The sequence below is a fragment of the Natator depressus genome, chromosome 10 (genome assembly GCF_965152275.1).
Source record: "Natator depressus isolate rNatDep1 chromosome 10, rNatDep2.hap1, whole genome shotgun sequence".
Classification (NCBI taxonomy): domain Eukaryota; kingdom Metazoa; phylum Chordata; order Testudines; family Cheloniidae; genus Natator; species Natator depressus.
This window is the reverse complement of record NC_134243.1, coordinates 3,085,932-3,111,832: the sequence shown is the minus strand read 5'-3', so window position 1 is coordinate 3,111,832 and position 25,901 is coordinate 3,085,932. Positions and strand designations below refer to the sequence as shown.

Here is a 25,901-nt window from a genome sequence, read left to right as displayed (position 1 = left end):
TTTTTTTTTTACACACCATCTGTTTACGAAGGAAAAGCCATTTGTGTAGGAGCAACCAGCTCTTGCAGTGTAGGCACACATGTTCTGAATTGTGCATGCAAAAATGCTTGTGTATTTGCTCACCTAATTTGCACGTACAATTAACATGACTGTGTTCGTGCATTCAGAATAAGTGGGCAAACATGCATATTGTTACATGAGCATTCCAAGCAGTGAGGCCCTGACATTCAAAATGAAGACTTTAAATGATATTATTAACGTCAGAATAATGTCAGGAGGCAGATCAGAAGTCTTGATTTCAGTTGCCTGTTTTCACTTAGTTTAACACTGGTAGAGAATGGGTCATACTTTCCTATTCTGTGAATGCAGTTTTCAAACATAGGCATTTAAGTTGCACAAGTAAAATGTGCTACAAACATGTAATTGAGCCCACTATACATGTATGTGTTCTTTTTCATGCACAGATATGTATTTTACAGGTGATGCTATTTGAAAGTTAGCCCTTTCCCCGTGTATATGGTTAGATTAGATATGTATCTACTTCAGGTCATTTGATGTGAGCTTGGGTTTCTGAATGGATTAATAATATTGTTTGGCACATACACATCACTTTTCATCTTCAAAGCACTTTACAGATAGTAATTTAAGAATGCCCTACACGGAGTCAGCATTACTGGCCCTATTCTACAGATGAGGGAGGTGAAGCACAGGGTGTTGAAGTGACTTACCCAAGGCCACACAGTTTCAGAGGCAGAATTGAAACCAGGAGTTCCTGGTATTCAGACCTTACAATTAGGAATCGATGGATGTGCTCCCTTCCATAAAAGGTCAGTCTGTGCTCATGTGACTTTCCATGTACTCTGGTACAATGTGTGCATACCCATGTTTGGGAACATGAAGGCCAAACCGCCCCAGATTTAGGGTAGCTCTTCATTTGATCTGGTTCCAAACCAAATGGTCGTCTCCACTGTGGTAATGTTTCATGGATGTCTGCCTACCTGCCAGGCACTGAACACCATAGCCTCTAGGTTCTGGTGTAATGCTAAGATTATTTTACCCAACACCAGCATCAACCCTGTGGTTTTGGAGATTTCTTCTTACAGCTTGCACTGCAGTATAGACTGCTTTGCATGCCAGGAGCCCATTCCTAGAGGGCAGAGAAAGAGAAGGTTGACTCTTTCCCTCTGGAGTCATTCCTGATGAGCCATATATGCTGGGATCCTGTCCCCATGTGGGGGTAGGATTTCAGGCTCACAGAACTTTGTGGTCAACAGCAGCTGCAAATTTGAATGTCCCTGGGGTTGTCCCTCTGTAATTAATAGGAAGATGGTAGGTGAGGAGCACTGGGAGCCAGTGCATCTTGCAAAGACAGACCGTAACTTATAAAGGCTCTTTGCAGCTGCAGCAGAGCCAGAGGCAGAGGAACGGCACCGGACTTCAGTTCGAGGGGCTTCAGTATGTCGGGGAAGCATTCGAACGCGAGGCCCTGAGGAAGGGGGGACAGGAGGTAGGTAATTCATTGCTCTGTTAAGATTCCCTTTGGAGAGCTCCTGTAGCTGTTTCCCATTTATCCTGGGCCCAGAGGACACAGACCCAAGATGCAGGATTTCTAGCTGTTGTTCCAGCTCAGTCCTTGATTTGACACTGGTCTAAATAGCAGCACTAGGTACAATCTAGCAGAGAGTTAGGCTCACAGTCCTTGGCAGCAAATCCACTTTTGTTCAGACAAGGAACAAAGTGTTTAGCATCAGAAAGTCCTAATGGAAAAGCTGCCTGGGTGGAGGCTGTAAGTTGTTTGTTCAGGGTCCCTAATGTTGTTCAGAGGGGCAGCCAGGGAGAATTACAGTGGGCCGCCAGGCCAGTGGATTAGCAATAATCATCTAAACAGCCCCTGCACTGAGGCTCTTCCAGGGATAAGCCTCACTGCAGCATTAAAGGATGAGGCTCACTTCTGTCTGTCTGGATCCGTAGTTCTTTCTGGATCTCATCATTGCTTGTCCAGACCTCCCAAGGCTCACACCTAAAATGGTGTTTGGAAAGTCCCCAGGACCACAAACGCTGGTTCTGAAGGAGGTCTTGGCTTGTTAACCTGTCCAGCCACTCTCAGTGCATGAGTTGCACTGAGAGATTGATATAGCCTTCCTTCTGTCCTCAGCAAACACCTCATTCCTCCTCCCATGATAAGCCACAGCCTCCTTACCTTCCTTCAGGGCCTCCTTCCAGCATCCTGAAACCCCTGCAGCTCTCCCTAGGAGAGCATCACACTGCTGCTGGCTCCATCCTCCCACCTCAGTTCTCTGCCAGATCCCGCTTGATAGTTTGGAGATGCAGTCACAGCCAGTTCACCTCCCTTTAGCAGCTGGCACCCAGTGCGGAATAGAATTCTAACTGTGGCGCTTTCTCACTCATTGGTTTCTCAGCACCATGCGACTCACCATAACCAGCCATGTTCCTCTGACGTAACAGCCTCAGGTGCCTCTAACCTGGAGGATAATGGGGCTTTTAAAAATGGGAACCTAAGTCCTCTTGTGAACTTGTCACCATTAACAGGGACTGTAGTGTTACTGAGCTGTCAAAGGAGGATGCTGTCAGAGCCGCCAGTTAGAAGACCTTTCTACTGGGAGAATCCAGTAACCTGCTGCTGAGGGAGATTTCTTGTGACTGACATTAATGCATGGAATCCAAGACAACTGCATTAGCCAGAGGGAAGCCTCACATTCCAGACAGATATATGGCATCTGTTAGGTTAGGAATATTGTCCTCAGCTGCCCTTTTGAAAAAACAAAGCAGGAGGAAAGCGTGACCTGTTGTCCTAATAATATTTGGAATGAACTAGTCCCAAACTGAAAGGAGAGTGTTGGGAATAGACAATACCCAGCAGATTTCCAGCTGTCTTTATTGCACAAACCACATGTTTAAAAAGGTTTTCGAGGTCAAGGTGACAAAGAATCTAAACTGGAAGATAGTATCAGCCTGTCTGCTATTTACTGCTAGTGAGGAGTGGCAAAAGTGCCAGAGATTCAGATGAACACCCAAAAACAGGGGCTTCTTTGAATGTAACCCAAGCTACCCGCACCTGCTGGATTTGCAGGGTGCCTGGTGAATTTCTGCCTGTTGAGCTGCAAATCCTAAATTCCTTCTCTAGATTTTACTCAGGCCTTGCTCAGGTGTTTTACCTATTGACTTCAGCGGGCCAAAGCCTAAAGGCCTTACTCAGCATTTACTCAGGCAAGCTTCATTGAAGGCAGTGGGCACTTTGCCTGAGGACTGAGTGAGGACCCCAGGATTCCAGTCCCCAAGAAGGGGAGCAAAGGTGGCATTATGCATAAACTATAGTGACCCTGTAGGGGCCATCCGGCTGGCCCAGGATCACTGGAGTACAAGGTGTTCCAGCCATGTCCCCTCCTGCCCCAACACACACCTGGAATGCTGGCTCTACTCCATCTGGGTGTCCTTTTATAGCACAAGGGCATGAGATGGGATGGGGATCTGTCCCTCGGCTGTATTTTAACTCCTCCATGTCCAGCAGGAAGTAAGAAGCCCCTGGAACTCCTCTGACCATGAGCAATAATGCTGCAGGGTGGGACGGTCTGACAGTGTTTGAACTCAGTTAGAGTTTTTTGTTAAACTGATTTGCTCAGCTTTAAGTTGCAGCCCATCTCTCCCTTATGGCCAATCTGGTTCTTTGGCCTGAGGTTAATGGTTTGATTGGCTGCCGTGGCCACTTCTCCTGAGAGCAGGCTCAGACTCCCAGTTCTATTTAGAAACGCGGGTGAGTGACTGCCAGGGAGGAAATGCTTTTTAATCCCCATCTTTTTCCAAATGTTAAAGAGCCTATGGAGAGATTTACATTCCTTTCAGCCCAGATATTTTTATCTCCAAATCTAGGGCCAAATTCAACCCTGGTACAAGCAGGTACATCTCCAGAGAAAGCCATGGTGTGCCACGCACTCACACCAGGTCTGACTTTGAGCCGTTTGCTCTGAATGGACAAAGTCCAGCTATTAATGGCAACTTCAGAAAAAACACTCTGATGCATTTGGCACAGAGGAAAATGAGTTTAGGAATATGCCTGCTAGCTTGTTGCTAGTGGAGTGGCTGTCCTAGGAAAGCTGTTCTATCTGCATAGTCCCCCTTGCAACCCTGTGAGTCCCAGCGCTTACCTCGTCTCACCCTCACTGTTCGTGCTCCTGCTTTTATTCTGGTGACAGCTCAGAATCTGTGGCATGTGCTTTTCATTTGCAGTGATTCTGGATTCATCTGTTATCCAGCACATGACAATTAGGGTGAAGTGTCTTAATGAAACAATATCCAGGGATTTATTAAAAAAGGAGAAAACCTTTGGTGTTGCAGTAACAAGATGCCTTGATAGCACCATGATGGATACATTAGAAATACCTATTGACAAACTGGGTAATGTTCCTTCCTCCCAACGTTGTACTAGAGACCGTGCAACTGGTGATGAAAATTTGTGCAACACCATCACCAGTAAAGTGCATCATCGATTATAGAGTAATAATAATGCTAAGCACCTTTCAAACAGTGAGAAATTACATGAACCCTCACACCAACCCACCAACAAGGTAGGCAGGTGAACACTAATATCCTCATTTTATAAACACAGAGAGGCAAAGTGTCTTGCCCCCAAGCATAGGACTAGCTGTTGAAATGCAGTTAGCACTCTGGTGTTCCTTGCTGCCGGGCTTGTATTCCAATCACTAGACCACAGCTAATTCCTCATGTGATGTCTGGTGTCTCCATGCTAAGTGTCATAATTAAAATATTTTTGCACATTTGCCTGTTCTACACAAATATTTTCCCTAGTGAGCGACCCTGTCCTACAGTGTAGATGCCAATTTAAATGAAGCTTTTAACAAATTACCCACAGTGCAGCAGGAAATATGTCATTTTCTTCATCATTCATTCAGGGTTTGGGGACTGTACAGTCCATAAAGTCTGAACTATCCTTGTTCTGCATCCAAAGGTTCCACTGAAGGGAGTGAGATATTTGGGTCCACAGGGAAGATGAGATCAGGCCCTTAGTCTCATGTGAGTGGATGTTCCCTTTTCTCTGAGTAGTGAGAGGTGGGCAGGTGCAGCAGTGAAATCAAAGGATGCTCATACAGAGGACATCACTGGAAGTTCTTTCCTTTCCCAGCAGGTCACAGTGACACCGGGGAAGTATCAAGTCGACTGACGCCTGGAGAGAGGCAAGCGGGTGACGGCACATCCCTTCCAGAGACTCCCAACCCCAAAATGGTTTGAACCTTGGCTATCTATGTGTGCAGCTGTTTGGGTGGGTTTTCTGTGAGGAAGGTGGCGGCTGGGAGAGAGGAGCTTTCCTGGGCAGCGTCTTGCTCAATGAATATGTAACATTTTGACTTCACAGGGCAGCAGAACAGTTTGACTTTATTTTAGGTTCACATCAGAAGGTAGATAAACAAGGGAAGGGTGCTAAGGGAGCTGCATGCAAATGTTTCATCTTGGTATCTGCTTCCCATGCCAGACACAATCCCTTCAGCACCTCATCAGAGTGGCTCTCTAAACAAATTACCCTGGCAGTCAGTTGCTTTAACAGTACTGGCATCTTTCAAAGCCTTGGTATAATCTAATCAGGGAGCGTGAACTGTGTGAGATTCAGAAAAGAGGGAATCATCTTCCTTTAGTGCCAAATGCTCCTTAAAAAAGGGTGATTTTTAATGCAATCAATAATAGAGAGCAGTTGGGATCAGGGATGGGACACAGAGCCTTCCTCCTTTACGTCACTGGTTTTCAGACACTTCCAGAGTTGGACATTTATGGTTGTTTTTTCCCTTTTGCTTTCAGATGTCGGCTGTCTATGCAGAGTTAGAAAATCGCCTGATCAGCAGCTTTGCAGGAAAGATGGCTAATGCCACCACACACAGAGATTCACCCCCTGTCCCAGACCAGGCAAACGCTGCAGGTAGAGGCTTTCTTTCTCCTGGTTTTGGGATGGAGGCAGTTCATTTGCTCTAGCTGGTATGATGACCTGCAACATGCAGGTTTGGTGCTAGTTATGCAGTCCCAGGATTGTGTTACATTTCTCTTTGCACCTGGGATCAAGTCACTTGAGGTCTCATGACAAATTACTGCATGGGCTCCAGAAGGGTGAAATCAACACAGGTTTATTGCAGGCAGTCATCCCCTTTTGGGGAGAAAGTGGGTGAAGGGCCTGTTGATTCCCCGGTCATACTCTGACCTTAAGCAGGGCTTGGGCAGGACAACAAACACAATCTCCCAGGTCGAAAAGAAAAACACGTTAGTTGTGTGAAGTGTAACCGTCCCTACCTACCCCCAGGGAGACTCTCTCCAGAGACTGCTAGATGCTAGATCCTGGCCCCAGCCACACTTTCTTTCAGGTAGTCTATAAACATCCCCTGGCTGCATCCACTCCTTCTTTCAAGGAGCTAGCGTAAGACGTCCCCTCTCTCTGCTGGTCAGCCACTACTGAGCTGGGCTTTCCGCCTTTTAACCTTCCCTCCAGGCTTGACAGCTCTCGCAGGTGTATTGGGGCAGGGCTTATGGAACCCAGAACCCTAATTAACCCCTTCTTGGTCAGTGTGGGGTCTGTGCACCACATCACCGCAACTTTTTATACGAAGGAAGGCAATGGTGCAGCCTATGAGTCTAAGGGGGCCCACAGAGTTCTAGAATGTGACCTTCCTCTTCAGTGGGGAGGATTGGGGAGTTGCCATGCTCTGGTTTGATCCAAGAAGTTTCTGCTCAGATCAGGGTAGATGATAGATGCTGGCAACTATCATCTCTCCAGTCTGCACCTTTATATCAAGGTTGCTGTATTGTACACAGACACTGGAGCTCCAAACAGTTTGCTCTAGTGACCCATGGCTGGGTGAAGTCTAGGCATCCATGTTAGACCACAGGAAATGTTCATAGCCCTGTTTTTAAACGAGATGTAGGCTTGGAGGAGTTTACTCTACAGCACTGTTTGTTTCCTGCAGGTGTTCGAAAGTCGGGGATGACGATCTCCTGGCAGAGTGATCCTTTGCCCTCCCAGCAGTGCTATTACCACCCACACAGCAGCATCCCCTCCCCCAGCAGCACAGAGTCCAACCCCTACGTCAGCCTAGACAGCAGCCCTGCCCCTTCCCCCAAGCACATGGACTACACGCTCAGCCCACTGTCTCGACGGAAGAAGCTCTTCACCTTCTCCAGGCCCCCACGCAGCCGGGACACAGATCGCTTCCTGGACGCCTTGAGTGAGCAGCTGGGACACAGGGTCACCATTGTGGATGACTTCCTCACACCTGAGAATGACTACGAGGAGGTGAGCAAGGGGAGCTGGACAGGGCTGCACTCAGGGCTCTCCTGGGCTCCCTCAGGTTGGGTTCCCTGTTTGGATGAGGTACAGTCGCATCAGAATCAGACAGCAGGAGGGAGAAGCTTGGTGGCTATATCTCGGGGAGGCTCCTGCAGAAGTAGCTGGATGGGGACAATGAAGGAGACTTCTGAGCTGTACAGCAACACTGCGATCCTAGGGCCGAGAGCTCCCCCAGGGCCTGACTGCGCTGTAGAGGTAACTTCAAGTTATCTACACTTACATTACTGCTCTCCAGTCAGCCTAGCTTGAGTGAGAGTGGCCCCACTGAGGCTGCTGAATGCACACGGGCGCTGCAGTCCTCCCGTGAGGCACTAAGATCATGCTTCTTTGCACGGCAGGAAGATGTGAATTCTTTCCCAGTGAATTGTGTCCTAGGTGCTAGCCTGTGTCCACACTACAGAGTGGTCATGTTAATGGCTGACGAGTTGTGCTAACTCGAGCTTTAGCCTGTACCCTTGTGGGCTTTTGTGCCCAGTGGCTGGGAGTAGAAGCTTTTCTCATGGTGTAGTTATATTCTCTTTTTCCCAACTCAGATGAGTTTCCATGACGACCAGGGCAGCTATGTCACCAATGATATGAGCAGTGCCAGCGAGTACATCAGCAGCAGCGATGAAGGGAGCTCTCTGACCTACTCCACCCTATCCGATCACATCCCCCCTCCCCCACTCAGTCCGCCCCCGCCCCCACCGCAGTTCCATGATCCAAGACCAGTCACTTTGAGCTCAGAGGCCACCAGAAATATCTCCTCCCCACTCTCCAAAACCCTAGGGAGTCACTCACACCCAGTTCCTCCCCCTCCTCCTCCCCCACCTCCCCCACCATTGCCATGTGCACCCCCCCTGCTGCAGCGGGGCCTCGTACATCGCAGGAGTGAGTCCAGCCACATGAGCGTCAAAAGGCTGCGGTGGGAGCAAGTGGAGAACTCGGAAGGCACCATCTGGGGGCAGGTACAGTATGGAACCCAGCAACTGGAATGACAGCACTCAGACTCAGGATGACATGGGGTCCATTAGTCACACTGACGTCTGCATCAGCAAAGTTAACAATCCAAGTAATCAAATCTCAGGCTCCAAGGCATACACTATAGGGGTCAGGAAAGAAGATTTCGTCATGTGCAGCAGCATTTCTGGTTGGCCAGGTGCATTCTGTGGGGGTGTTCTTCCCTTCCCCTGGAATGTCAGGGGTTGGCCACTCCTTAGGCAAGAAACTGAAACAGGTGGACTCACTTATCTGTCCCAAGGTGTCAGTTCTTATTCTGCTGTATTATGTGGTGCCTCTCACTTAATTTCATCCTTGCTTTGTTTGGATCAGAACCCAAAGGACCACATAAGGGTCAGGTGTGATTATTAGTGGAAAACGTATCAAATAAGATCTGCCCCAGCAGCACGCTGCGGAATATTCCTTTATATCCATATGGCTTGGTCAGTGTGGGCAGGAGCTGTCATCAATCACCAGCCCTAGGAAATTGCATTTTTATTGACAGGGGTGGGCTAAAAGTTGTGAACATGCTGGAAAGCAGAAGAATGGCAGCCAGGTATCACAGGGACGGGTGCATTACAACTGGAGAGATGAATGAGAAGCTAGAACCAGAAGTGTTCATTAGACAGTGTTGTAGACTATGATTCGCCCCTTAGTGGTGACACAGAACTCAGCTGTTTATCTCAGGTAAAATGATAGGATTTGACTTGATTGAGGTGAATGTTAGTTGCTGTGAATTGATTTGGAAAAAGCTGAGCCCTGTGAGATTTAAATTCCAAGCTGTGTACTTTCTTCCCTAAACAACGTTAGAAAACTTAGAAATGAACAGCGGGGCAGTCTCTCATGCGGGTCCCTAATTCACCAAGTGATTTTAGTCTGTGAATTAACTTGGAGTACTCTGCCTGTAAATTTGATTCTCACTCCCCTTTTGGGGGGCCTGGGAATGAAGTATTTCTGCTCAGTGATTTTTTTGGATGCAAAAGGCCCTTGAGGTTTCTGTAATTCCCATCGTATGCATTAGTGAAGTAATATCTGCCCAAGAAACATGCTGAAAAGTTGTTATTTTTTTAAATTTCAATGTCATACAACCTGCTAAATTAACTCCAGTGGGACTGTCTTCTGAACAGAGAATGATCCTGTGGGATGTAGTCAGACTCCGATATTAAAAAATACCTCTGCTCCAGGACATTGTTAGAGAGAAATTCATGACCACGTAGACTCCAGTGTCTGCAATGGCTTTGTAGTGGGCAAACCCCAGTTATAAGGAAAATGCCACAAAATGCACCTGTCTCTACATATTCTGGGGCTGCATAGTTTAGGGCTTTTGGGGTGGGAACGCAGCGCAGAATGGGGATGTGCAGCATGGAGATCTCCTCCTGGGACAGGGTCTTACTGACTATATTCCTCCTCCTGCAGCTTGGAGAAGACTCAGATTATGACAAACTGAGTGATATGGTCAAATACCTCGACCTGGAGCTTCATTTTGGAACTCAAAAGCCTGCAAGTAAGTAAACCACTTATGAACAGCCATGCTGCCACTAGAACCTAGAGCTGATGCAGAACAGACATAGGGAACACTTTATGGTGAAAGAACTAAGTAATCAGTAATATAATGTCTATTTCCAGGGACACTGTCAACACAGAAGTAATATATAATGGTCTACCAATAATTCTTCCACACGATACTAAATAACAACTCAGATTATTAAAGTGGAGATTATTTTAAAATCTCCCTTAATATTCTTCAGTGATGCTGTTTGTTTATTTTCAACCAAAATCGGGCTGTGAAACTCAAATGGATAGTTTCACTTTCTATGTTCAGTTTCACTTACTTGTTCTCATGCAGCTGTATCTCGGCTCCCCACACTACATGGGAAAGCTGACATGCAAAAACTTCTTTTCCTTATCATTAAGAGCCTGGTTTTCAAATACCAGCAGCTTGAACCTGCACCAAAAACATATGCATAACTTTGTATCTAAATAGTGTACACAATTACTACAGTTCTCTGCATATTAGGATATTGGCACATGCAAATGGCCAATCGGGCATCTAATTGGCGAACTGCATGCACAAATACCTGATTTGTGCTCACAGTACTGGTATCTGAGTTTGCAAATTATGTGCAGAATTGCAGCTTTGGGCATCTGCCTTGCTGAGAACCAGGCCCTGAAAAAGTCATGAAAGCATAATAAGATTTGGGAACCCCCTTCTCCTTTTATATGTTTCAAATGTAAAATATTTTTTACACAAATCTAAATGTTGGCCCTAAGCCTAGTGGACAGAGTCTCATTAAATCATGGCTTTGCTGTAGACACAGCGTATATGCCCCACTGAGGTTAGCTGGCACCCCAGTTATGTGACACAGGTCAAGTCTGTGGGTGCAAATCACACACTGAGGGTCAGAAGCTAACAGCACTGAATGGACTAGAAAGAACTCCAGGTGGAGCTCTAAGCATGAACTTGGGAGTCCTGGTCTGTCTTCCTAGCAGAGCAACCTTTAATGAATGAAAATCAGTTCCATAGCTGAAAAAGAGTGTGTATGTGTGTGGGGGAAGGTCACGTCTGTCTCCTGGGGGGCATGGGGGTGTGATAACCCATCTGTCTCCTGGGGGAAGGTGGATGGGTGGCTTCCGATTGCTCTCCTGGATGTGGGAGGAAGTAATGACTAAGCATTAGAAAGGCATAGTCTGTGACTCACTTGAATTGAGAAGAATAAAACCTGAGTGGGATTTCTGTGCTCAGATAATAAATCTGATAGTGGTTTTGGAGGGTCATTCGGGGGTGCTAGTCTGGGAGGCTTTTTGGCAGGGTGAGGTGGTACTAACTCACCCAGGTAACAGAGTAGCAGCTGTGTTAGTCTGTATTCGCAAAAAGAAAAGGAGTACTTGTGGCACCTTAGAGACTAACAAATTTATTTGAGCATAAGCTTTCATGAGCTACAGCTCACTTCATCGGATGCATTCAGTGGAAAATGCATCCGATGAAGTGAGCTGTAGCTCACGAAAGCTTATGCTCAAATAAATTTGTTAGTCTCTAAGGTGCCACAAGTACTCCTTGTCACCCAGGTAAGTTTCTGGAGCAATCTGGGATTTTTCTGTGTATCTCACCTCTTGTTTTACCTTTTTCAGCTCAGCATGAGTCTTCCATTGAGGAGATCTTTGAATTACAGAATTCAAGGATTCCCGGAGCCATTCCTGTGCCCAAAGCATCATGTCTCCTCACTTTCATTCATTATCTCACTGTTTTCAGCCCAGTTTCCTCTGTGCTGGAGTCAGCTGAGCCCGTCCTTACATCTGATTAAATCTTTCAGTTTCTCTTCCAGAGCCAACTCTGTTGCCTGAATCCTTTAAAAAGAAAGATGTGGTTGAAATTTTGTCTCACAAAAAGGCCTACAACACATGTAAGTAAATGTCAGAGTGGAAGCAAAACCCTAAACAGGTCCTGAGATGGAACGGCAGTACCTGGCAGTATAGAGAACTGGAAAGGTAAAAAGAGAGCAAAGATAAATAGGTACATCCCAGCTAGCCTGGGTGCAGTGGTCGGTACAGGACAATAGAGGCCACTGCAATACAGTGCCTTTTGTAGGCTAGCAGAGAGAGTCAGCCCTAAGCTAACGAAAGGAAGGCTTGAAGGAGAACTATAAAGATGGGATGTGACTCACGGGCTTGGAGTGGGGTGGATAGAGCTCCAGATAATGGGGCAGCCCCAGGAAAGAGCCTTTTCTTCCCCCATTGTGGAGAGTGGTGGGCAGGGAGGAGGTGCAAGGCAGAGGACACGGCAGAACATGGCCAGAAGCACCTGAGGGCAGCACACTCTGCTGATCTTTACAACTGCTCCAGTAAGGATCAGTGTGCATTGCCCCAGCGCCTGTCTCTGGATGAGGCACCAGCAGGCACATAGATGGGGGGTGAGGGCCTGACGGTGACCCCAGACAACTTGGCCACTCCCCCTGGAATCCAAGGAATGCAAGTGGATGAGTTAGCCTGGTCCTGCTTCCTAGCATTCAGTAGAGCGACAGGTCACCATTCTGCCAGGCTCCTGCATGGGAATGCTGTGAGGTGCAGAGGAGAAAGAGGCTTCATGTGTCCTCCACCCCCTGTGCACTGCATAGAACAAGGCAGAATGTTACCGTTAGGTACTTGACTTTATCATGCACCTGAATCCCATTAATCCTAGGGGAGCTCCATGGAGAGACTAGACCCTGACATGCTTCTGCTCTGTCACCCAGGCTAATGCCCTGCATTGCTTCCACTCGGATATATGTAAATGAGCCATATTCCAAACACACTTTGGATAAAGGGGGCTGGGAAAGGGAATGGAGTCTTCTACCTCTGGATTGCATCTTTCGATCCAGCCCAGCTGGGTAGTGACTGAAAGTTCTTACCATCTAATGGTGGTTTGGTGGCTCGGGTGAAAAGATATAACTGTCCTGGCCCAGTTCCTGTTGGGCAGGTGTCCACATCACAAAAACAGCTCCTTAGGTGGCCCTCTTGCCAACAGTCTCAGCAGAGAGGCCAAGAGGCTGCCCTCCTGCCCCTATGGAGCTTCCCTTTGGGGTGTCCACCCGGCAGCTTTTCCCTAACACTAAAATTCATATAGACTGTAACCAGCCTTTGGAGTCTGCTTCCTCCCTGTGCCCCAGCTGATGCCCTTCCTCCTCCTCCTCCCCAGCCATCCTGATAGCCCACCTCAAGCTCTCACACATCGAGCTGCGCCAGATTCTCATGACAATGGAGAGCGACCGCCTGGAGTCCTCTCACATCAAGCAGCTCCTGCTGTATGCGCCTGATGCGGAGGAGGTCCAGCAGTACCAGAACTACCAGGACAATCCCAGCAAGCTGAGTGAGCCAGACCAGTTTGTCCTGCAGGTAGCTGCCATGTGGTTGGGCATGGGGGAGGCATGGGTACCGCAGGGTCATTGGGATGGTCCTGCTGAAACTCCAGCCAGTGTAAATGGAAGCAGTTCAGCCAGCTATAGGAGAATAATTGCGCGTTGTTTCATAGACTAACCTGCATCAAATCAAACGGCTTCAGGTGTTATCAGGTATAAATTGTGTAGCACCAACAGTGTGCTGGGCCTTTTACACTCATGGGTGGAGACAAGGTCTCTGCACAATAGAGCCTACAGCCTAAACCCTCATTATGCAGACCCGGGGAGGGAGGTGGAGCACCTGGGAGTCCACGTGGTTGAGCAGGGCGGATTAGCTTACATCTCGGCACCTCTGGGATTATTAACTAGACTTGGTTTTATTTGTAGATTTTTCTCAGGTCTAATTTGCCAGTGTTTTTTTGAGACAAGACTCAGGGCTCATAGGCTTCTTGGCAGGAGGGTGTTTAAAAAAACTGGTTTAATGAGGGGAGGGTGGAAGTGAGTCAGGGAGGAAGTTCCAGAATCCAGGGTTGCATTTCCTCTAGTGTAATGGTTAGTAGGTTTCACAGAGCTGGCTCCTTTTTTAAAGGAAATAATGCAATGTTCTGACCAGTTTTCAACTTTACAGCCCAGGAACACAATGCAGAGAGGAAAGGATTATCAGAATTCTGTGATCTGCTTGTTAGTATTGGATCACAGCACTATTGGGGTGGGGGTCTGGTGTGTGTTCAGTGGAATAGCCAGATCTGCTCTTGAGTTTTGGTTTAGCTGATGACATATAAGTATGTGGCCAGGCCTTGTGAACTGCCCTGCATTCAGGTACCAAAGTAAAGCGTATCGACCTCAGGGTCTGCCATTTGCGTCTCCCAAATCTCTCTTGCCATGTGGTTACCACTCTATAAATGGATGGGAATTGTGACAAATCAGTGTTACCAAACAGCTGAGCTTGAGCTTTGATTGTGCGATTTTTGCCCAGCTGTGAGTTTCTTCCTAGTGACAAGAAAAGGAGTACTTGTGGCACCTTAGAGACTAACCAATTTATTTGAGCATAAGCTTGAGCTGTAGCTCACGAAAGCTTATGCTCAAATAAATTGGTTAGTCTCTAAGGTGCCACAAGTACTCCTTTTCTTTTTGCGAATACAGACTAACACGGCTGTTACTCTGATTCCTAGTGACAGACTCTCTGGTGGATACTGGCATTAAACCCAGTCTGTGGCAGTGAGTTGAAAGCGATTGCTGATAAAAACATCAGTAGCTACCCACAGTTGCCACCCAGTGATACCTGAGAGAGGGCAGGCAAGCGCTGCTTCACAGTAGAGGGAAATTCTGCATTAAGGGGAACATTGCATGTTAAGTGGGAGGGGAGGAAGTTAATCAACAGTGACCCCAGTAATTTGTTGCTCCCTTTTTTCTCAGATGTTATCAGTACCAGAATATAAAACCCGGCTACGCAGCCTTTACTGTAAGACCACCCTGCAGGAGAAGGCAGAGGAGATCAAAGCCAGCTATGAGTGTATTTGCAAGGCATCCCTGGAGCTGAAAAGCAGCAAGAAACTGGCTAAGATCTTAGAGGTCAGAGAACAAACCTCATTACCAGTAATAGCCACTGGGGGGGCATCCAGGGTCCGCCACCCAGCGAAGCGCGCACAGTGTGCCAGCCTGTTGAGGGCTCCCTCTAGCCCATCAGCATCCTTGGATCAGTGGTGGTGTTGCATTAGCCTGCTGGGGCATCACAATTCTCAGGAGAAACTGAAAGACAGATGGAAATGGTACGCTCTCTAAGGCCTTCCCCTTGCCACAGTAGGTAAGGCAGCGGTGGTAGCTACTGAGCTCTCCAGGAGTTCCTCTAAGGTAGGACCACCTTCATGCTTTTTAAGGCCCACTCTGCCAGAAGAGGGACATTCTATTCTGCTCTGATTCCCAGAGCGGGGAGCTGTCAGTGGGTTGTTTCCTTCTCCCGTGGTCTCACTGCTGAGGAGATAGGTCTGACCCATGAGTTGCAGAGCTTGCACGGACTGTGAAAGAGCAAAGCCCCAAGCAGCAGCAGACTTAGTTTTGCTAGTATTAATGCTGGCCCTTCTAAAAGGAGAAATGCAGAGGAGTTATGGGGAGCAGGTCAATTTCTTTTTAAGCTTCATTGAACTCATGCAATTATTTCTTTTCACTCTTTTTCTCCATTCTGTGCCTTGGAGATGGAAGGCCACAGATTGCATCCATGTGTAGGTGCCTCATGGGTTCTACAGCAGCATTTTGGGCTCCAGACGGTCCCAACGCTGCCCTCCTCTGGAATGCATGTATGGTGTAAGGATGGGGAGAGAGTTAATGCACATGCTGATCCAGTCCAGGTTATTGGTTTATTCCATCAAGGACCAATCCTGGGCTCGGGGTAGAATTGACAGCTGGCTGCATGTTAACACTGCAGCAGAATGGTTGGCTGTATGTGGACTTACAGAGCCTAAGAGATTCTCCTTTAGCTCAAGTGGCCAGGGCCTGGGCTTCTGGAGCAGGAGGATGTGGGCTGTACCTAGCAGTCGCTATGAACATCTGAGGGGCCGTGGTTTGCAGCACAGTAACAATTGTGAAGTCCTAGCTAGCCAAAGATTTTTTGCCATATGGAAAAAATCCTTCTTCCCTTGCTGTCCAGCTTGGCCCTGGACTGCAGCAGCCTATCCCTGCCTTCCTGACCGATCCACTGAGTGTGGGGCTTGTAGATTTGCCCCTTGCTATCAGTTTCATGCTTTAGAAGAAACTGGTAAAACAAACAGAACACAATGTGACAAAGGACATTTCCAAATGAATGTTTAATCATCTTAATGACCTTTTTGCAGCAACCCAGATCACACCTAGTTAGCAGTCTGGAGCCAGTAGCTGGCTACAGATTAACTTGTAGGTATGAGAAATTCACATAGCTCCAGCGGTGGTCTCCAGCTCTCATGACAAGGGGACCCCCCACTTTCCTTTAGCTCCTCTGTCTTCTTGTCATGACAGGTCTTGGGGCCTCTCCTTGAATCATCTTCCTGTGACTGGCCTTTTCTAATGAAAGGCATTGAGAGCACTTTATTGAAGGCTCAGCCCTGGGGGTCCTAGCCTGTTTCCAAAACTGCACAGCCCCACTGTGAAGGGTCAGAGGGACAGAAAGGAAGGGAAAGCATGGCTCTAGTGAAAGGGTCACATGTAAAGAATTCACTCCACAAAGATCTCCATGTGCGGCAAAGAGCATGGGCACTTTGCTATTGAATCAACAGGAGAGCTCCCGATACAACAGGCTTACAGATCCCAGGGCAGGGCCTACATACTCAAAACATAAGCTCATTGATCCTGAAAGGGAGACTGCTGCAGAATATAAAGGAGATTCTGTTTACTACCTCGAGTTGCAAGCCAAAGTAAATCTATCATGCACACATGCCTGCACAAAGTTAGGGGTCAAATACAGCATACAAATCATCATTAACTATCATGCAAGAAGCTGCCTCATGGCCAGTGCGATGCGATGGATCAGTACATTAGTTCCCATTTGAATTTAAGGCGGGATTGCAGATCCTTCAGGACAATCCTCTGTCTGTAACTCCCACTGTGCTCTCTGACTGCACAAGCCCCCTCCAAGTCATTAACCAAACGTGTAAGTAACAGACCCCCAAATGACTTTGAAAGTCTCCGGAGTTCCTGTACATTCACTTGGGAACTGCATTCTTTGCCTTGGTCTCTAGACCATCAGACTGGAGCACCTGCTGGGAACTGCAGTGGCAGCTTTTGCTGAGAGAGACACTATTTGCTTTTACAGACCTAATAAAGCAGCAATGGGTATTCCCACAAACTGCATGGAGAATTCATTTTTAATAAACATGATAACATGCTTGAAGCAGCCACTGTAGTTCGTGGTACGTTCCAGTTTCCATTCTATCTCCCCACCTTCCTCCCTTCCCAGTTACTCAGAACTTTCTCTCCCTGTTGTTTTTTAGGCTACCATTTTCCATGCTTTGTTTCAGCCCACTGCTGACACAGCCTCGGAATTAGTTCAGCTGAGTTATGTATGTGGGTGGAAAAATGACCCTTTTGCCATATGTCCTGATTCATAGAATCAGAGAAATATCTGGCTGGAAGTGACCTTGAGAGATCATCTAGTCCATTCCTGCTGTGCTGAGGCAGGACTAAACTATCCCTGACAGGTGTTTGTCTAGCCTGTTCTTAAAAACCTCCAATGACAGGGATTCCACGACCTCCCTAGGCACCCTGTTCTAGTGCTTAACTATCCTTAGGGTTAGAAAGTTTTTCCTAATATCCAGCCTGACATGGAGAACAATTGATCACCATCTTCTATATCATCATCTTTTACATACCTGAAGACCGTTTGATTGAAATAATTGCACAGTCATTACTCAGAGATAGCTAATGCTGAAGATGGCCAACGTGGTATGTTTTGTAGCCCTCATTAGGGAAGAAAAAGAACTGGAGTTGGAAGAGTTTCCAGAGCTGACTTAGAGCATTGATGGTGCTGAGCCTGCTATGTCGTGCATCCTATACTTGTCTTCGAAAGGAGTGGCACACATTCCTCGCAGCACCTCCTGCCAGACAGAGCCAGGGAAATAGAGAGCTCTGGCCACACCCCACTTTACTGACCAGTCCCCATGGGGCTGGGATGCTGCTACCCTGCTGGTAGCCCCGGGGCCTAGAGTTCAAGGGAGTGCTCTGCCTGGACTGTGCCTGGCTCCTGTGCAGGTGAGCCAGGGTGAAGAAGAGACTGACTGTGCATTCACAAAAGATCAGGCAGAATTTTGCCCTTGACATGTATTCGTCTGTCTAATGCATTGTAATGAATCACTGCAGTTTCCCTTCATAACATTCCAAGCATGCACATTACGTCCTGATCTGGCACACAAATAAGCTTGTTTTCTCAGCTTATTCCACGGGCGTGCTCTCTATCCATGATCCAGGTGCTACACCAAAACTAGCTTCCCTGCTGAGTCCTGATGTGTCAGCTCCAGCCCAGCATGAGACACAGTGGGAAGGGAAGGATGGGAGGGAGGGAGAGTAACAGCTCAGGGTTCGGTGACTGATCACTCATGGGAGGTTCTCTTTGCAGTTTGTGCTGGCAATGGGGAACTATCTGAATAACGGGCAACCCAAGACCAATAAAACGACAGGCTTTAAAATCAACTTCCTCACCGAGGTAAGGCGAATGGGAACAATCCTCATTGCACATGCTGTTCTCATGCTGATGAATTCTGGGAGCTCAGATAGGGACCAGGGTACTGGATGTATTTCCAAAGACAGCTCTTGAGTGCAGTGGCCATTTCAGGGCCCCTTGAAGGGAGCATGTTAGTGGCAGGGTGGGGGTACCAAGGCAGGGGTTATAAAGCATGGCTGGGCCAGTGGTGACACAGTGCGCTTCCCTGTGGGGGTCTCAGACTCACACTCGGTTCCTAGGTTGGCAGGAGCTAATAATGGTGCTGTGGTGGCACCATGGACATCTCCAGGGAGAAGGCCTGCTATTCTGTATAGGTTCTTATACTGCAGCCATTGCTGTAGTATCTGAGTGCCTGTCTGTGCCCTCATGCAGCTCAGGTGTGCTGGTGACGTAGGGGGCATAAAGAGAGAATGCTTCGGGGTGGAGGTAGACTCACAGGGCCCCCAGACTAAGTTCCCTGTAAGCTGCGCAGCACCCTACTTAGCACCACGGAGGCCTCTCAGGGAACCTGCTTGGGGACCTGCCGGGGGACAGGTGCCCCTCCCCTGGCCTGAACCTATCCTGGCTCCCAACTATGCCAGGCGGCCCCCCGGCCCCAAGTATGCCATGACCCGGACCTGCTGGGGCCGGTGGAGGGGGCGCCTATCCTACGGCCCCAGCTCCAGAGCTGCTGCAGCGAGGAGAGGTGCCTCTCCCCCTGCAGCCCAGGTGCTGCTGCAGGGACAGAGAGCCGGGAGGAGTCCTCTCTCCCCGCCATAGCCCCAGAGCACTCTCCTGCACCCCAAACCCCTCCTGCCTGCCCCTACCCCAGAGCCCTCCCCCCGACCTCTGCACCCCAACCCTCTGCCCCAGCCCTGAGCCCCTCATCCCTGGCCCCACCCCAGAGCCCACACCTCCAGCCGAAGCCCTCGCACCTGCACCCCAAACCTCTGCCCCAGCCCTGAGCCCCCTCCCACATTCTGAACCCCTCGGCCCTACCCCAACCGCATGAATTTTGTTAGGTGCACCTATATGAAGATGATGTGTCACACCTCACCTCCATATTGGTGCACTTAACAAAATTCATTCTGCACATGGGTGGGAAAAATTAGAGGGAACATTGCCCCAACGTGGGGAAAGGTTTCATCTAGTTTCTCCATTTCACTAATCTGGATTTAATATACTGTGTAAACATTAAACACCACATTTAAACATTAATCCATAACGTGCCGTTGCTGCTGGTGGGAGCTCCTGTGGACGTGAGTGCAGAGTGATCCCAGCAGAAGCGCGTGAGTGTTTCTGCCAGTATTTTGGAAACTTCACATGGAGGCTGAATGGTCAGTGAAAAACCCACCCTCATGTGTGTAGGAATCTCCTTACCTGTTTTGCTTTGTTCTAGCTGAACACAACCAAGACCGTTGATGGGAAATCCACTTTCCTTCACATTCTTGCCAAATCACTTAGCCAACATTTCCCAGAACTTTTGGGTTTTGCCAAGGACCTTCCTACAGTTCTGCTCGCTGCCAAAGGTAAATAAACAAGGAGCATCCTCAGAGACACCTGTCTTGATATAGGGCCAATGAAGGATTCCCCTGCCCCTGGCCTCTCTGCGCCCCCTTCTTGGTTCTATGCCACCATTAGGCATAGCATATGAACTGCAGTAGTTTGACACACATAGAGACAGGGAAAGTAGTCTGGATAAATGAGAACTAGCGATGGGCTGGAACCATAAAGCACGGATGTATCTGGATCTGGAGTTTTAGTTTGGACCTATCTCTAAAGGGAACCTTTCTTGTGTCTTGAAAACATTTGGTTCCCATTTTAATATTAGTTACTCCTTATGCTGTGCTTTGGTCCGTCCATGTCCTGGTGAGCAATGGAGGAGAAATACCATAGGGAAGGTTCTGTCCCTGGTGTTTCTGGCCCCGTGGGAAGCAGGAAGTATTGGAGATCTCAGAAGGGAGCCTGCTCTTGTGAGATTTCCAGCCTCAGGAGGCTTAGAGTTCAGATGCCTTGGGGGAAGTGTTCCAGTTCTCGGGTGTGTGTTTGAACTCAGCCCAGAGTCTGCCCATTGGGCAGCGCAGCAATCACTAGACCCCAAAGGAGACATTGCATACGGTGGTAGTTGGTCTGACCTTGCATCTTCTTTGGTTTTGCTGGTTTTAAGCCAGACCCATTAGTGCTGATCTGGCCTAATGTACTTCATTGTAAAACCAAAGTGCCTTGGACAGTGTTCTTACCTCAGGATTGTTCTCGTGTGTTAGTTACCCTGCTGTGAAAAACATACCTTTTTAGCAGCAAAGATGAGGCCCCAGTTGTTATATTGAATATTCACAGACATCAGCTGGGTTGGTTCATTCTCATGGCTCATCAGCATCACGCTGTCAGGACCAGATGGTGCAGCAGTACTGAGCTCACAAGCACCACAAACACAGGCCTGTTGTGGGTCCTATCACAGCCACGCTGGGGACCTGACAGCCACATGTGATCTGCAGGCCCCATCCTCCTGAGTGTGCAGGTGTGACAAAGGTAGCTGTGATGATTACAGATCCCAGCGTTTTGATTGTTTAGAATAATGTTTCTGTGCTGTGTGCCTTAGCGACACACCCGGCCGCCCCAGGCCCTGCTCCAAGGAGTTCACGTTTTAACTGCAGACATCAGGTGTTGCCGAGATATAATTGAAAGGCCTCATGGTCCTTTGGCTTGTCATGTGCATGTGTCAGTGGTGGCCCAACATACAGTATGGACATGCTGAATATCATACATGGGGCCTAAGTCTCTTCTCTCTCCCTGATATTTGGAAGTAACTCAGTCAAAGTCAGTGGAGTTGCACTTGCATAAAACTGGTGTAGTGTAAGAGACAGGAGATTCAGGGCCCTAGATTTTAATTTTCTCCTCTTAGCCTGTTTGCACCTGTAATATTCCTGCCCAGCGCTCTCACTTGACCTAGCTTTTCTTAAAATAATTCTCTTCCTTTATTACTACTTTTTTCTCCCCAGCTCCTGCTCCCCCGCCACCACTTAACAGTCAATATCCTTCCTTCCATCATTCATTTTGTGGTTAAACTCACTAAATTCCCTTCCCACATCAAAGTACTTATTTATCCATAACTACCTTTCCTCCTCTGCCATTGAATCCCCCAGGCCTCTTGCACTTGGCAAGACCCAGTTTCTCTCCAGTGTTCTCTGCATGTCTCCTCCTGACAATCATGAATTCTTTCTGAGAGAATGGGTAGCTCACTCGCCTGGTAGAGGTCAGTAAGAATGTCTCTATCCCCTCCTGGAGGTCTGGCTTCACCCAGAATGCAATGCAGGTTGGTCACTCAGGTCAAGAGGGAGCAGCATATGCTGAGACATGTACCTCCACAAGAAGAACCTCTGCATTAAAGATGAGGGCAGCTGTAGACCACATTGTAAAGCCCCTTGGTGTGCTTTTGACCCATGGATCTCACTTTCGCTGCTCTTGGTTTAGCAGAAGCCGGCACTGACTCAGAACTATCTTCATGACCTTGTTTTAAACTCTCCTCCTTATTCAGTGAATCAGAGAACATTAACAACTGATCTCAACGACCTTCACACCACCATCAGTGAAATAGAGACTGCCTGCCACAGCATGCCAGCTGCTGAGGAGGACAAATTTGCTATTGTGATGAATGTATCCTTCCATAAAAGGGGAAAATCACAAACATCACTATCTGCCTTCTTTATCCCTGTGTTTGTTAAGCATTCCGGCCATCTAGTAAGGAGGCACCATTTGGTGAAGAGCATGGTATGGCCCTCCACCCTTATGACCCAGAGGTGAGAGGGCTCCCAATGGAGCTGCACTGAGGCTGCCGGTGCTCATGCCTTTGCAGAGTTATCATGGGGGAAGCCACTTCCCTGTGGGCAGAAGGCTCTTGGTGTTGTCTCTCCCTGTGTTGTAGGAGATGGATGCAGAGACATCGCCTGTGCAAAACAAACTCCCTTTTTTGTGTGGGTTTCTTTTTAACTAGTATCTCAGCCCACAGTTGCTGTGCTCACGTTGCAGGGGACCCTTTGTTGGGCTGTAGATGAAAACCCACCCCTTTATAAGCAGCATCTGTTCAAGATCTTGCCACAGTATGGTGTAGTTTTCCCTTAAACCACTCCTCTCAGTCTTTCCTGGAGAGCGCCCATCCCACGAGGCAATCTCTGGATGACCTGCAGCATAAGGCCATGGAGGAATTCGGCAAAGTGCTGTCCTTTTTTGGGGAAGACTCCAAAGAGACCACATCTGAATCTTTTTTTGGCATTTTTGCTGAGTTCATGAGCAAGTTTGAGGTGAGCTGCATTGCTGTAGAGCCAGCAGATGTGGGTGGGGTCTCACCGTAAAGGCCCGGGATGGGTTTTGCTGCATCACCTGCTACTGGGGCTTAGTTTAGCTTTAGCTCAATATTTGGCTCTGAATGTGAATAAAATCCAAATCTTTAAAGAAAAGCAAATTAGGAATTGGCTGGCTCGGGAGACTCGGATGATACTTCAGAGCCTTTCAGCTCTAGGTCACCGTGCTGAATATTGACCAGATGGAAAGTGAAACAATTGCTGTTGCCACCTGATGGGCTGTTGTGAAGGACAGTGATCACGGGCTTGAATCTAAGCATAGGGGCAGCGAGTTCCACAACAGACTTGGCATTAGTTGGCACCCCTTGCCAATGGGCCCAGCAGAAGGCTAAGGATGGAAAGGGTGCAGAGACAGAGGTATCCTTGCAGACAGTCCTCCCGGGACAGCCCTGAAGCACTCCCGCAGGGCACTGTCACAGGAAAAGCACTCCTGCAGGGCACTGTCACAGGAACTGTCACAGCGCATGCTGTACTAGTTCTGTGGAAGAAGAGAGGACTTCAGTCTCGGAGGCTCAGTGCAGTCCCCTGCACCTGTACTAAACTTGCTGTAGAAGAGGAAAGTTGGGTATAGGCCTGATCCTCTCTCTACTTGGCACTATCCCTGCAACCAGAGTTACTGCCCTCAGCCACTCATGCTCACCACTCGTTGACTTGGGTAGAATTTGCATGGAGCAGTTTGAGGGCAGAGCTCAGTCCTGTGTGTTTCTGCGAGTCTGAAGCAGTCTTATTGTCCATGGAGAGCTGGCTTTGCCTGATGACGCGTCTCGTTTTGTTTCCTTCTCTCCTTGCAGCGGGCGCTCGGTGACGTGCAGGCCTGTGAAAGCCAGCGCAGTCCCAGGATGACCTCGCCCCTTGCCTGGTGATGGGCTTGTGGTGACATTTGGTGCAACACTTTATTGCCAACAAAGTGCAATGGGTTCCTATTGGTTGTAAATATGCTGCTGTCATGTTAGCACCAATCAGAACCATGGACCAAGGCAAAGGGGCTTGTTTAATGGTAATCTGGACACTGTAGGCAAAACTTCTGTGAAAAGGCACCATGGATAGGTCCTGGGATGGATGTAGGGGTGGGGCAGGGTTACAGAGTTAAGACAAACACTGTGTTAGTCCTAACTACAGGATCTTACTTTTAGTGCCCTAGATTTCCAGTGTATTGTTGAATCAGGTTTGCAGACACACCGGGATGTAGAAACCTGCTTATATTTTTTAGAATCTGTACATGTCGGCAATAGTAAACCCTGGGATCCCTGCCCAGGGCTCTGTTGTGGGTGCACAAAGCGTTTTCTTCTCCCCACGTAACAGGGGCTCAGCACTCTCCCACTGTGGGACACAGGCCCTGCTCCGCAGGAGTCAGAGGGAGAGCAGGGCCAGGGCCTGCCCCCTACCCAGTGAGCAAGAGCTGGTCGGGCACAGAAGCAGCACATGGCATACCCCTTGAAAGGGTGATGGACCTGCCACTGGAGCACGCGCCCCAGGGAGCCTTGGGAGGAACCGCTGATGAGTCCAGCTGAATCCCTCCTCAGAGTCCCTGCCGTGCTGCAGTCAGAACTCCCACTGACCCCTCGCTGGTTGAGTCAGGGCGCTTCAGGGTTTGGCTCAGAATCTTTAATCCTGGACTCTTGCAGGGAAAGGTCAGTGACGATGTCAGGAAATTACCTCCCAGAATTGTGCATGGTGTATCCACTTTGTCCCCAAACATGGATCCAGTATGATTCCATCCAGTTGCTTTATACAATGGGACAATCCTGAAATTCCTTCCTGGCGGTGTCATATTTGCTTAGGTGTGTGGCAATGACGGATGGGTCTGGACAGTTCACTAGAAAATTAACATCTTCCTCACCAGATCTATATGGACTTGCCAGGAGACATAGTTCACTGAGCATCCTGAAGCCTCCGTAGAAAGTATAAAACCCTTGGCAGTCTAAAAGTCTAGCAATCAGTGGGATTCCTTCAAGCAGCTAAAGCCCTGCAGTGTAGCTTCTGAGGCTAGCCAGAGAGCCTAGCAGGAAACCAAGTATGTGCTGTACCTTTCAATCATTTACTGAGGGCCTGTAGTTCTGTGATAACATCTGACATAATGGAGGAGTCAATCAATTCTTCATGCCAAGTGTATTCTGTGAACTGCAGAACTGTACGCACCATGCTCCATTGTTCTGGCAGCCTCTGATTATTCTGTAGGTAAATTTAATTATATCTGAGATGTCCTTCTGTGATTAATGCTCTACTAGACTTCTGTGGTCGGCGCATGTGCCTCCAGGTGATACAGCTTGCTAAGATCCTTACAGCAAGAAGCATCAGTGCGTTCACATTGTCAGGCATTATTTTGTGCAAAAAGCAGTCATTGCCTTTCAACTCTGATGTGCTCTAACATCCTGCTCCTTGAAACACTCCAGCAACACCTGGAGCTTAGGTAACATTTCTCATCCAAATGCTTCTCCTCACTTGATGCCAGAGCAAGAGGTCCTATCACAGCCTGTACGGAGAGTAGAGATTCACCAACTGGTGCATTATTTACAGGAGACCTTATGTGCATCAAATCCTTTGTTTTCAGTACTTTTTAAAACTCCCTGCTGTAGAAAGTGATGTATGTTTCCACAAGTGTTTTCAGTTTTTACAGCTTTAAGTGCCAGGTAGCTTCTAGCATTGTATTATCAGATGCCCAAGCATTGCATTATCAGATCTGTGTTTTTTCTTCTTGATTGATGATAGGACAATGCATATTTGTCTCCCTTCGGTGTTTCAGATGCTGCATACTGTGTATAGTTGATTTTTTTTAAAGCACATGTTATGTATTTAAACCCTTTGAGGTTATTTTGAAACTGTCGTTAATGAAAATGCTGTACATAGACTTTGCTATCTGTTGTAACTTGACAAAATAGCTAAAACTCCAGTCGCTTTGTTTCCAGATAGTATTTTTATGTGAAAATTTTGCGAGAACCAGAACTTCTGAGATATGGTTATATTATTTGATAACAGGACTATGTGTATAGTCACAATTCAGTCTCTACCCAAAACCTATGTGCTGTCCCCCAAAATAAAGCTACTGCCTTCTGCCTTCCAACTGCATTTGAGTCCATTATAGGTAAAAACTATAACACGCCCTGGTTTTCCACAATAGCCTTATAAAGAGGGTGCATGTCTGTGGTTGGCAGCTTTTATAACTGCACATC

At 47.9% G+C, this 25,901-nt stretch overlaps 1 protein-coding gene across 9 annotated transcripts in view; it reads left to right on the top strand.

Annotated features, from left to right (window-relative positions):
• GRID2IP (Grid2 interacting protein) overlaps positions 1-25,804 on the top strand; it is a 105,129-nt gene extending 79,325 nt beyond the window's left edge. For 5 of the 9 annotated variants that reach the window (XM_074964986.1, XM_074964978.1, XM_074964987.1 and 2 more), the window contains exons 10-23: positions 1,400-1,507; positions 5,159-5,259; positions 5,827-5,944; positions 6,981-7,306; positions 7,894-8,307; positions 9,755-9,842; positions 11,650-11,739; positions 13,011-13,207; positions 14,626-14,781; positions 18,290-18,376; positions 19,773-19,902; positions 21,909-22,027; positions 22,507-22,671; positions 23,523-25,803. In XM_074964986.1, coding sequence (XP_074821087.1) covers positions 1,400-1,507; positions 5,159-5,259; positions 5,827-5,944; positions 6,981-7,306; positions 7,894-8,307; positions 9,755-9,842; positions 11,650-11,739; positions 13,011-13,207; positions 14,626-14,781; positions 18,290-18,376; positions 19,773-19,902; positions 21,909-22,027; positions 22,507-22,671; positions 23,523-23,594 — 2,171 coding nt within the window. In that variant the 3' untranslated portion in view covers positions 23,595-25,803. Of the gene's footprint in view, positions 1-1,399; positions 1,508-5,158; positions 5,260-5,826; positions 5,945-6,980; positions 7,307-7,893; positions 8,308-9,754; positions 9,843-11,649; positions 11,740-13,010; positions 13,208-14,625; positions 14,782-18,289; positions 18,377-19,772; positions 19,903-21,908; positions 22,028-22,506; positions 22,672-23,522 lie in introns of all 9 variants that reach the window. The other 4 variants (XM_074964981.1, XM_074964983.1, XM_074964979.1 and 1 more) reach the window with 3 other exon arrangements.
• The last annotated feature ends 97 nt before the right edge of the window (positions 25,805-25,901 follow it).